We start from the raw sequence: 11854 nt of genomic DNA, 5'->3' as shown, positions 1-11854 counted from the left end.
GTTTCGCAGCGTTCATTCATACTGCACCGCACCGCGTTCGCTAATGTCTTTTGCCCGCTGCCAGGATCATATTAAGAGGGCTTAAATTCCTGCTCCGCTCCTGAGAAAAACTGCACTTGACTAATAGCTTCTTAAGTTTCAAACTGCTCTCCTGCAAAAATATTTTTTCCGCAACTGATCTGTGTACTGAAAGCATCAAGAGCAATGAAACATATACATATCAGACACAAAAAGCGTGGCTACAGGATAAAATCCATGGTGTTTTTAATTCAAAGATCGTCAGTGTTACTTAAGTAATCAAGTATAATACATTTAACAGGCTGCAATGCATGTGATATGTGCAAAGCACTTAACACTTTTCCACACAACATCCTTGTCCCTAAATTGGAGAGACGTGGATTTGATGGAAGGACAGTTCCGGGGGTAAGGAAGTGGCTGGATGGTCACACTCAAAGAGTTGTAGTCAATGTCTTGATGTCCGAGTAGAGATCAGTGATGAGTGGCAGTGCTCCTTGGGGGTCAGTATCATGACCAGCGCTGTTTAACATCGTCGTCAATGACATGGACGCTGGAATTGAGTGCATGGACTTGGGGATGTTCGTTGATGAGAAGCTTGACATCAATCAGCAACATGCACTTGCAGCCCAGAGAGCCAACCGTATCCTGGGCTGCACAAAAAGCAGCATGGGCAGCAGGGCAATGGAGAGGATTGTCCCCCTCTCCTCTGCCCTTGTGAGACCCCACCTGCAGCCCTGAGTTCAGCTCTGGGGCCCCCAGCACAAGGAGGGCAAGGACCTGTTGGAGCGAGCCCAGAGGAGGCCACGAGGATGATCAGAGGCCGGAGCAACCCTGCTGTGGAGACAGATGGAGAGAGCTGGGGCTGTTCAGCCTGGAGCAGAGATGGCTCTGGGGAGACCTTACAGTGGCCTTCTGGTGCCTAAAGGGGGCTGCAGGAAAGCTGGAGAAGGATTTTTTACAAGGGTATGTAGCAATGGGACAAGGGGTAATGGCTTTAAACTGAAAGAGGGTAGGGTTAGATTAGATACAAGTAAGAAAACCTTCACTATGAGGGTGGTGAGGCACTGACAGAGGCTGACCATAAAGCTGTGGATGCCCCAGCCCTGGAAGTGTTCAAGGCCAGGCTGGATGAGGCCCTGGGCAACCTGATCTAGTGGAAGGTGTCCCTGCCCATGGCAGGGGAGTTGGAATTAGATGGTCTTGAAGGTCCTTCCAACCAAACCATTCTATGATTCAGGAAAATATAATCTAAACCAGGCCTGCGTGGTGCTGAATTAGCAGCCATCAGTTATGGCTCAGAAAAGGGATCTTGGAGTCATCCTCTGTGCAAGGACAGCCCCCACCCCTCGCACCCCGAAAAACATATATATATATATATATATATATATATGCTGGGCGTCATGTAGAAAGGTGCTGAGAACAAAATAAAAATTATAATTTTGCCACCATTTAGAACCTTGGCATACCCTCTTCTTAAGTGCAGTACATGGTTCTGGTATCCAGACCTCCAGAAGAACATAGTGAAGTTAGAGAAGATAAGGAAGAGGTCAGCTAAAATCACCAAGGCAGTGGATCAGATACCTTACACAAGAAATATAAAAAGATAGGAACTCAGCTTGGATGCTGGGGAGAGTACAGTCAAGTATTATAACGGCAACTCAGTATTGCACTAAATTCTGTAATACAAGAACTGGTGGTACTCACTGAATAGAGGTCATCTTAAAAACAGTAAAAGTACTTTACACGGTGAATTGAAACTATCTGTAATCTGTTGTGACAGAGTGATTGTGGAGGAAGATTATACCAGGCAATTCAGAAGAGGTAAGAAAAATTAATGGCAACAAGAGGAATTCTAAAGGCTGGGACAAACTCTTTAACATCCTTAATCCAATTACAGCTGATGTTGCAGAAGTATGAGGAATGAAAACAGCAGATATTAACTGGGCTTATGTTCTCTCCCTAAATAGCATCTCTTACTGCCACTGTCACAGGTAAAATAGCGGGTAACTTGTACTGTGAGTCTTGCTCAAGAAGGTGTTTTTTATGCCTTTACGTTCCTTTTGTTTCTTCTAAAACAAAAGGCACTGAAGTTGCACAGCTGTTATTACAGTACTCTGTCCACGGTAAAACTACAAAGCAAGTAATTGTTTTTGTGGTTCCTTTTTTTACTATTAAGGCACACTTTGTCATCTTGCTTATTTTCCACTGTCCTGTGCAAAAACATAGTCAGCACTATTACATTTACAGTTATCAAACAAGCAGCATGAACTTTGAGAAACTGCGTAACACAAGGCAGTTGACCACAAAACCAAACAGAATTATTTTAAAGAACATATACAATTCAGTGTCACTTTGATGATTATGAGCAATTCTTCTAAAGCAAGCAGATATTGACAAAGTGACAGGAAGTAATTGCTAGCCTATTTTTCAGTCCTTCATTTTTTGTAGAAAATCAGTTTTTCTTATTTTCCCTTTTTACAGATTTCACATTGGCCTAAACCCATAGTTCATTCAACATCCAAATGTTCAGCTAGTTTGGCTTCCATTAGAAGAGTCCATTTTCTGTGCTTACTAATGATTTGAAATAGTCAAGAAACATGAATCAGACTTGACAAAAATAAAAGGATTGGCCTAAAGTACAATAAACTTCAACTAGTTTTATTTGTCTTCTGTTTCCTGAGCTTGTTGATCCTGTTTCCTCATGAAGTCCACAAGGCAAGAGTCCTATTTGTTAGTGAAACTGAAATTATCACCACTTTCATTCAAGAGCTGAGACCTTAAGAAAAATACTAGATGTTGCAAAATCTGTGTCAAAATTGGAAGTGTTGGTAAAAGACAAACAGAAACAATATGTGAAACATGGCTGGGTGTCAAGATTAACTTGGAATTATGGCCAGAATTTTAATAGCTAATAGAAGTAATCAGACATAGGTTTTGATCCATTTCTTCACACAGAGAAAGCAAGCTGTGAAACTTGAGTTAGCATCCAGAAGTCCTCTGAATTTTGTAGCTTTGACTCAAATTTGTTTCCAGCATGATACTGGGAGAGCAAGGGAAAGAGAAAACATTTGATGTGATCTACAAAGGCCAACAGTTTGGATGATCCTCTCATTAGTTAGATGAAATAGGTTATAGTGCTCCTTGTCTGAATATTTTTTGGTGTTTTACATGAGTTTTCAGATTATTTAAGACACTATGTGTTTACCTCCCTTGTTGTAGATTTGGGCTTAGTGTCACGCTGGGTGTTTTTGTAGCTGCACGCCTTCTCGGTGGGCTATCACTTTTCAGTGGCAGTGGTGGGGTGATGGAATTCCTTTCCCTCCTCTTCCACAGGAACCATGACATCATTCCCTGGAAAAGACTCTGTCTCCTGCTCTGGATAGTGCATCGCCAATTCCTCTTCTGTGTTTTCTTGGATATCAACATCACTTTCACATCCCCTAGCAGCACAGTTCTTGCTACCAGGCACTTCTGAAATGGACCCCACTATAACAGTATCGGCCTTCATGATGTATATTTTTTCTGAGGAAGGAAAAAAATAGTGCTGAGCATAGGTAACAATGTGTCTGTTCCTAGAGATGGTTCCCTTTCATGCACTATTTTAACTTGTTACTCAGCTTTTATTTGCTTCTTTTTAAAATCAGAGGTATGCAAATCAAGTGTGTCACTGAGAAAACACAGAATTCACTAACCCACATATTTTGCCTATTTCATTGTCTCTACAATAAAAGCATTGAACATGCTAAGTGATAAAGATGGCCTGCTCATTTTAAGCTACACTGCGTGGTTTTGGATCACTGCCATGGGGACTCTGGGCATTTTAGATCAAGTAGATCTAGCTCTCCTGTAATAAAGCTGCTGTAATGAAGCTGAAGGACTACAGGAGAAAGACAGATCAGAAAAGGCAGTAAGATATTCACAAGAATCTTGCAGAAGCAGCGATTAACTGGGATCCGGGGAAGATAGCTATGGTTCAATGTATATGTTCCTGCTGTTTTGAAAAGCAAAAATATCTGTGTTAAAAGCAGTCCTTGGGCAAAGTTCAGCACTGTACAGAAATGTAGGGAATGCTAAGGAGTTCTGGTTTTCATTTCTTTGACTACCTTGCCTCCCCAGACAGCCTTCTCTCTCCCGGTTCAGGGAATTGGCATTTTGCAAAAGCTTGTTTTTTGAACTGCTTAGAATAACAAAAATCTTTGCTGATCTGTGGCACTAAAAACAGAAGATACATTTTCTGCTTTTACTTTTTCCTTGTTCTTTCTGTGCTTTGTCTTCTCTTGCCCTCTACAAAAGCATGACTGGTTCCCAGCAATCCTAAGAAAACAGTTCTGGATATCAGCTTAGCCATTATAACCCTTGGATTTGACTCACATAAATAAATAAATAAATAAATACATACATACATACCCCCCACACATAAAATAACCCAACCTGCATATGGTAAACAGAGTCAAGTGTCCAGGGCCAGCTCTGTTAAGAGCTTTAGATAATTTTCCAGCTTACTAATAATTTCAGATTGATATTATGTGCCTATGGCTTAAAAATGGAAAAAGTAAGAAAAAAAAAAAGGCAAGACTTACCAATTCGATTATTTGTGTGGTCTCTCACTCGAGAATCGACAGGGCAATCTGGGGCATTTCCATTGCTCTGTGTCACATCAGTCAGACTCAAATCAGGACTATATGCTTTTTCTGTGCTGGAAACCAAGTTGTTATTGGTTTCCAAAGGAACGTTTCTTTCAATTAGCTCCTTCTCTTCTGGCCCTTGATCAGTAGTAAGCATGATCTTCTGCAAATACAAAGAGAAGAGTAGAAATACGGTCAATGCAAAAAGAACACTGTGAAGATTGCAACAGGTCTACTGAATCCTTCTGTAGCAGCCAGAATAACGTAACAGCACCACTGTCACAGGGAGTAAAAAAATTCAAAGTGCCTAACAGATAGAGGAACTTAAGTTCCTTTGAATTAGGTTCCTGTATTACTTAAGGCCATATTTAAAAATAGCATTCCTAAGCTAAATGCACAGATATTTTTTTTTTTTGGTGAGATTTGCAAGAATGTACCTTACTTCCACTGAAATCTAGTTTCCTGAACCTGTGTGGATGCTTTGGTAAATTCCACTTGCCTCGTCTGCAATTTAGATGCTGACGAACCTTTGTAAATCTGCTTATTTGTCATTCTGACTTTTTGTCGCATGTCGTATACTGTATGTTCTGTTGTAGAGTGTGCTACCCTGCAATACAGTAGCAGTTGCATTCTGGGGGCTGAGGCTCAGTGGCACCTTTCAGCAAATAATATAACATCAGTAAGAAAGATAGATTCTGGAGGTAAGAATTTGAAGGGATTTGGTTCAGGAAAAACTTTAAGAAGATATTTTCCAAATTTATATACTCCCTTCAGAAGCAAAACTGGCAGAAACACATTATTTAACACTACGTTAAACGGAGCCCAAGACATGAAAGTAGCAATCCCTAGTACGTCTCATCTCTGCACCTAGATGATCACAGGTTACAGAGAAAATTACAAATAAAAAGGCTGGCACTTTTTAACAGAACATTTAAAAAATATTGTTAACTATTTACATTGGAAAAGAAAGTGATCTGTTTCGGAATACCGTTCACCAGATCAGAACCTGCAATGGAAAGAAGAAAAATTATCAGAAGAGAATTCACAGCAATCACAAGAATATTAATATTTTCTCTGAAATATCACCCACCCACGTCCTAAACTACTCTACAGCCTAACTCACCTGTATCTTTCTTTCTTTACCACAGAGGACACACTTCAATGGTAGGGGGGAGGTGAACCAGTGACACATTGCTGCCAACCATGTGAGGTCCTATCACTTTCCACACACCAAAACTGGTGTTCACCTAATCACATCATGAACTGATTAACCTTTCTAAAGAAGCAGAAGACTGTCTTATCAAAATAAATAAATTAAAAAATAAAAAGTGAACAGCTTTCTACTGGATTAACAAGTTGCATCAAGTCATTGTGTGGTCAGATTAATACAAAGAGGGTGGGATTTTATGCAAGGATGGAGGAAGGGAACACTGGGGAAAGAAGGGAGGTGGGAAGAATGGAGTGTACAGCATCCTTTTACAATACCACAAAGCTAGCTAGACAGGCTTGGGCCTACTAACTAATTTAGCTCTGACATGCAGCCACCTTTATTCTCAACATCAGCTCTATAATGCTGCAGAGCAACAGTTCCTAATGTGTAAAGCAAGTCAGGAAGCAACAATTCCACTTTGAGAAAGTTGAGCTCATGTGAGAGGTGTTAAATCATATTCCTGAATAAATGAGTGAAAAATGCTCTGATGTTCAGTGATCAGAGATATCTACCACAATAGATGAGAATAGAGCAGTCAGTGGAAGTGGCAATGCTAAGAGGGGATTAGTTAATTAAACAAAATGTATGTAATCTAGGAGATATGTATAGGTCTCGTTTTTGGGAACACATCTTCCCAGGTTTGAGTGCCCAGAAATGAACCTGACATTTTTCCAGCAAAGCCTCCCCACACTGCTGCATCACCCAGTCACTCAGGTACAATGGGAAAAAATTGCCATCTAGTGGCTTGTCACATTCACAGCAGTACTTGCCTACACAGGACAGACCACAGGACTGGCCTTTTGCATGTCTACAGGTACATACGCTTGACTTAAATTGGTTCCATGTTTTAAAGTTTCATAAATTAAAACCCCACATTAAAACTAGCCATTTATTCATTAATCATATGTATTACAATTTGTGGTCAGTCAGTCACTCACCGTGAGATCTGATCCTGGATTTGTGTGAAGTGAGATGTGCTGATAAAATAAAACATTCGTTTAACAAAACTCATCGTGGAGCACAGGGACTATAACAGCTTTACCACACCCACAGGTCTACAAGCAACCTACAAATTGCACATCCTGCTTTCTACAAAAGAGGGAATGTAGTTATGCAGGCACGCCCCACGTGCAACTCTATGCAAAGCTACAGAGAGTCACAATCGGTAAACAGGTTCCAAGTCCAACCCTCTCCTGGGAAGCAGAAAATACTTGCAAAAGACTTCAGGCATCATTTAATATTAGTGTCTGCACTGAGAGAAAAAATCACCGGTTACCATTTCCTCACCCAGCTTGTAGCATCTTCCTCCATAAATTCACAGCTGCTTCAGTCTTTTTCTAAGGTTCTCCAACATGCTGCACAGATTGCCTAGAACATTTGGCCTGTCTTCACCAGGGCTAGTAAATATAGTCTCCCCCACTGGCCTCCATAAAATTTTAGGATATTATAGTTCCCAGGTGGCATGTCCTTGGAGGTTAAACAGCATGCTATGTGTTACAACTTTAAAAACTCACGTTTTCCTTTGAGGATGAGGATTCGTTTCTTGCAAATCTTCCATTTCCAAAACAACAGCATGCCCACAAGTAGCAGCATCACTGAGAGAACCACTCCCCAAACAAGACCTACTGTTCAGAAGGGGAAAGGGAGGACAGAGAGGTAAAGAAAAGGCAGAGTACTGCCTTTTCTGTCAGCACTGCCTACTGTCAGTAGATCTGTGTGTTTGATGGATATCATTTTAAAAGTCATAAGGGTTTTGCAGGAAGCTCCCATATAAAAATTGCTTTTACTAAAGATACATCCAAATAAAATACGCTAGAAAGAGTAAATGCTTTATCTTCGTTACCTCCTGTTGTTGTCTCCCCCTTGTCTGAGGTTGGAAGCGTGCCAGCCACAGCATTCTCGTTGGGAGTAGAACTGGGGTTTTCAGTTGTTGCAGCACTTAAAAGAATACTAGAAATAGTGACCAAGTTCGCCTCAAGCCTCAGTAGGTCAGAGTTACTTGTTTCATTGCTGAATCTGGTGGAGAAAGTGCCTGGGGTGAGGTAGGTGGGCAATTGGTCCAGGCAAACCTGATCATGTGTGGCATTTCCTTTGCTTTGTGCTACTTTGTTTAACTTGGCACAGCTAGGGAATGAAAGAGAGAACAGTGTATCAGCGCTGAAAGAAAATGCTCTGATATATGGTAAGGTGTTCTGTATGGCAAACATCACTTTTGGTCATTTTTGTACCATGTGCATTTATTGCTTTTAGTCAGGAAGTCATTAACTTCCTTCTCACCTCTGTGGCACTGATTCTTAACCTGGATGCAAACCTGAAAATCACTTGTGCATATAATCTAACCATATGCAGAGCACTGAAAATGAGGCAAGGGAGACTCCTTCCTTCCTTCAGTACAGAGCTCTGCAACAAGCATAACGAGGGGCCTTCAAAACTCTGCACATAGGCTCAAAGCTATCCCATTGCCTCTAAAATGAATTTGTACACTTTGCACCACAAAAAGTGACAGAAGTCCCTTCGGGTCTTTTATTAGCTTCTGCTAATCAGTTAAACACTTTCAAAAGCTATGGACTTACTCAGTATGGGGCTTGCAGATGTCAGTGCTGGAGTTTTGGTCAGAGAAGGTCCCAGGGGGGCATTCTTCACAAGAAACATCAGTTGTTGAGGTGCCTGAATAAAAACAATAACTGCTGACTGACTAACCAAAATGCCATAGTTCCAGGACTATGGCCAAGATCAGAAAAGACAAACTAGATAGGGAGGAATTCCTACCTCTGACTTTAACTCCAAAACCAGGCTTGCAGGCAGTGTGCTGCTGGCATCGCATGCAGGTGTACTTAACAGCGGTTTGACAGAACAGACCTGGTCGGCACTCACACACGCGGCTAGAATTGAAGGAGCAGGGCACTTTCTCCACAAGGTCAGATTCTGCAGGAAAGAAACAGATGGAGTAACAAAGGATCACCCTGCAAGGAAAAGGCAAAGCAGGGGGCAAAGCTGAGCAACAGCAGTTCAAAGGCTTGGGAAGCAGAACGGGCTGCTGGCACTCTGCGATGGCAATTTAAGTCACGAACAATTGGACAAAGCTGTAGACAATAGTTTGTAATAGAAGGCAGAAAGCAGAAACCAGACTTGGATGGCATTAGATGCGAGAATTTTCAGGCAGTCCCAGGCCAAACAAGAAATGGTATTCATTATGTGCAAGGTAGCATTCTGCTCTCTAGAACAGTAGCCAAGGACAGATAACTTTGCTGCTGGAAATTCTAGATTAATAAAATACTAATAAAGAGAATATTTAGAGTGGCTCTAATGGTAAAGTATGTGTGATAAAAAGTAAACCAACTACCTTTTGTACATGACACACAAGCGTCACAATGTGGCTTTTGGGATTCTTCGTTCAGATATTGCTCAGGTCCACATCTCATGCAGTCTTCATCTGGGTCCGTGGGACATGCTTTCTTTTTAGCATACCCTGGAGAAAGAAAAGCAAACTGTGGAGGATACCTGTTCAGAAACCTCCCCAGTTTTCACGCCCATTCCACTGGGGTGGGGGTGTGTGAGTGAATAGCTGTGTGGTGCTTAGCTGCCTGCCAGGTTAAACCACACTGGTAAGGAAAAGTGACAGCTGCAGAAGCAAAAGGAAAAGCTAAAGCAGCAACATAAAGATAGAGTTGAATGTTGAATGTTTCATGAGTAGTAAACGAGAGAAATGTATCCCATTTTCAGCACCAGACCACACCACCTAGTTATAAAGGGTTAATTAACCACAGGGATGGAAGACCTGGCAGGAAAATAACTCACCTACTATTTGCTTTGGCAAGCATGGTGTAGGAGTATAAGTAAAACCAGCTATGCTATATTTGGCCCTACAAATACCACCAGACAAGCTTCAAACACATCGCTCATACCTCCTCAAAACTACTTGCCTGAGATTATCCTTTTGAAGGTTGGGGCTGACTGCTGGAGTGGTTTCAATCTCAACACTCAAGCTGCAGGCAAGTTACCTCCACGTGTGTGTTATTTCCTTCCTCCTCCCACAATGTCCCAAAAGCTTGAACTACAGTCATTTGAGACTTCCTGTACACATGAAACGGGAAATTTCCCACTCTCTTGGGGGATGTGTGCCCCAGGTAGATTAGCTTTGAAGCTTGCCCATTCATGTCTTCTGGTACTGTCCTTCACTGTGTTAATAGCTCAACAACCAGACCAAAGCCTAAGCAGAAGGAATACCAGCTGCAATCGTATGTACAGAAAAATGTACTGAAGGTAAGTAGATGAAACAAGTGTTTTCCTTTTTTGAGTATGTGTGTTCATTCACTCCTGACGATTTGCTGTTAACTGTGAGCAGGAAATTATCTTCAGTGTTGAATGCAATACTATCTGGTGGAGCTGGATATCTGATTTAGAGTCTAAAAGCAAAAGCAACAACAACAACAGCCCCAAAAACAACAACAAAAGATAAAAAGATAAAATACAAACAAAATAAACAGAAGTAAGGTGGAACATCATTATTTCATGTGAAAGTCTCTATTCCTCCCCTTGAGAGGGGGCTTTTTTCTGTTCTGTGATGACAGAAAGATAGTGTTCTTCTGGTGTCCCAGGTATGAAGTCTCATTTTACCTGAAGAAGAATTAAGCACCTGAGAAGAAATGTGGCAATTGTAGAAATCGATTAGAATGATCTTATGAGGTTTGGTTTAAAGTTTACATTGAAATTGAGCTTGAAATGACCTTTGAAACAGATGATGTGGCTTACACTTGAGCCAGCGTGCTCAGATGGAAAGCTCTACATCTGCAGGTTGGAACACCAAGGAAAGCAAAGCCAGACTGCATCAAGACTCCAATACGCTCACTTTGATTAAATGGAATTTTAGAAAAGCTACTCTTTGCAACGAGAAGTTGAGTTAGTAGCAGATATGAATGGGTTATTGTCTGAAGGAGTAGTGGAAGATTAAAATGATAAAAGATTATTATGAGTTTTTGTTGTGGAGGAGACCCTGGAGGATGGCAAGAGATGTCCAAGACTGACATTAGGATGTGGCAAAAAAATGAGTTTTAAGAATAAGCAGAGGTGAAATGCTTGTGAATTACAGCTCTTTACAGCTAGATGCAGATCAGATCTTTGCTTTTCACAAGACCATACCATGTGGGACATTTTGCAAAGTATGGTTTTGAAGGAGAAAAGAGCTTCTTTGCTTGGAACTGGCTCAGAGTTCTTGCCCCTTTTCCTCTTTTACAGGACCAGTTTCTCCATCCCTTGGTCTTGCTTTCTCATACATTTTCTGAATGATTCTAGTGATGTGCCCAGAAGCAGTACAGGATGTCCCTGATATAACTGCATGCGAATGCTAGCAACCAAGCACGAAACCTCTTTGTATTATTAGAGAACACATAAATGTCAAAAATTTCCTTTCCAAAAAAAGAAAGAGAGAAGAGAGAGAGAGAGAAGAGAAAACATTTCTGAAAGAAGAGATTGATGATGGTGAAGTACCATAAAATGTCCCACCCACCGAGTTTCAGACATTTCCAGAACCCTTGTCTCACTAAGTTGTTTCCTGCTTCTGAGCTCACATGCCTCCGACTCACAGCTAGCTTCTGGCAAAGCTTACTCTGTCCCCTGACGAGTGAATGTTCCACTCCTCATGTGAGATGCTTTCTAAAGTGGTTTGAATATGAGGATAATGACAGATTTTCTGCACAATCATTTTATACTTTGTGTCTCTGATCAGAAACATCTTCAGCCTAATATCATTACGCTGCTTCACACCCTGAGGCAAACTGAAATTAATTCTTACATCTGCTACTTCTAGCTACATCTGAGTGTCAAGTCAATCAATTAAAAAAATAATAATCGCAAGTTATCTTGTCTGCAATTTACAGACTGTTTGAATGTAGACTGAACAGGAGCAGGGAAGTGGAGAACAAATTCTCATCTGGATCCACACCAGATCACGGTTCACCAAACTGCACTTCAGGGTCAAAATGCAATTCTGGAGATATACACG

The 11854-nt window shown here is 41.2% G+C and overlaps 1 protein-coding gene across 6 annotated transcripts in view; it reads right to left on the bottom strand.

The window, feature by feature from the left end:
* Window positions 1-247: 247 nt before the first annotated feature.
* The window catches only part of TNFRSF8 (TNF receptor superfamily member 8), a 31901-nt gene continuing 20294 nt past the window's right edge, over window positions 248-11854 (bottom strand). For 5 of the 6 annotated variants that reach the window (XM_083802990.1, XM_083802992.1, XM_083802993.1 and 2 more), the window contains 9 exons: window positions 9197-9322; window positions 8623-8778; window positions 8427-8520; window positions 7697-7977; window positions 7368-7478; window positions 6792-6830; window positions 5600-5649; window positions 4599-4806; window positions 248-3540 (listed from right to left, as the gene is read on the bottom strand). In XM_083802990.1, coding sequence (XP_083659116.1) covers window positions 3296-3540; window positions 4599-4806; window positions 5600-5649; window positions 6792-6830; window positions 7368-7478; window positions 7697-7977; window positions 8427-8520; window positions 8623-8778; window positions 9197-9322 — 1310 coding nt within the window. In that variant the 3' untranslated portion in view covers window positions 248-3295. The remainder of the gene's footprint in view (window positions 3541-4598; window positions 4807-5599; window positions 5650-6791; window positions 6831-7367; window positions 7479-7696; window positions 7978-8426; window positions 8521-8622; window positions 8779-9196; window positions 9323-11854) is intronic. The other variant, XM_083802995.1, reaches the window with a different exon arrangement.

Source organism: Anser anser (assembly GCF_964211835.1).
Source record: "Anser anser genome assembly, chromosome: 17".
Taxonomy (NCBI): Eukaryota; Metazoa; Chordata; class Aves; order Anseriformes; family Anatidae; genus Anser; species Anser anser.
Note: the sequence above shows the minus strand (reverse complement) of the source record. Positions and strands in the feature narration are given on the sequence as shown.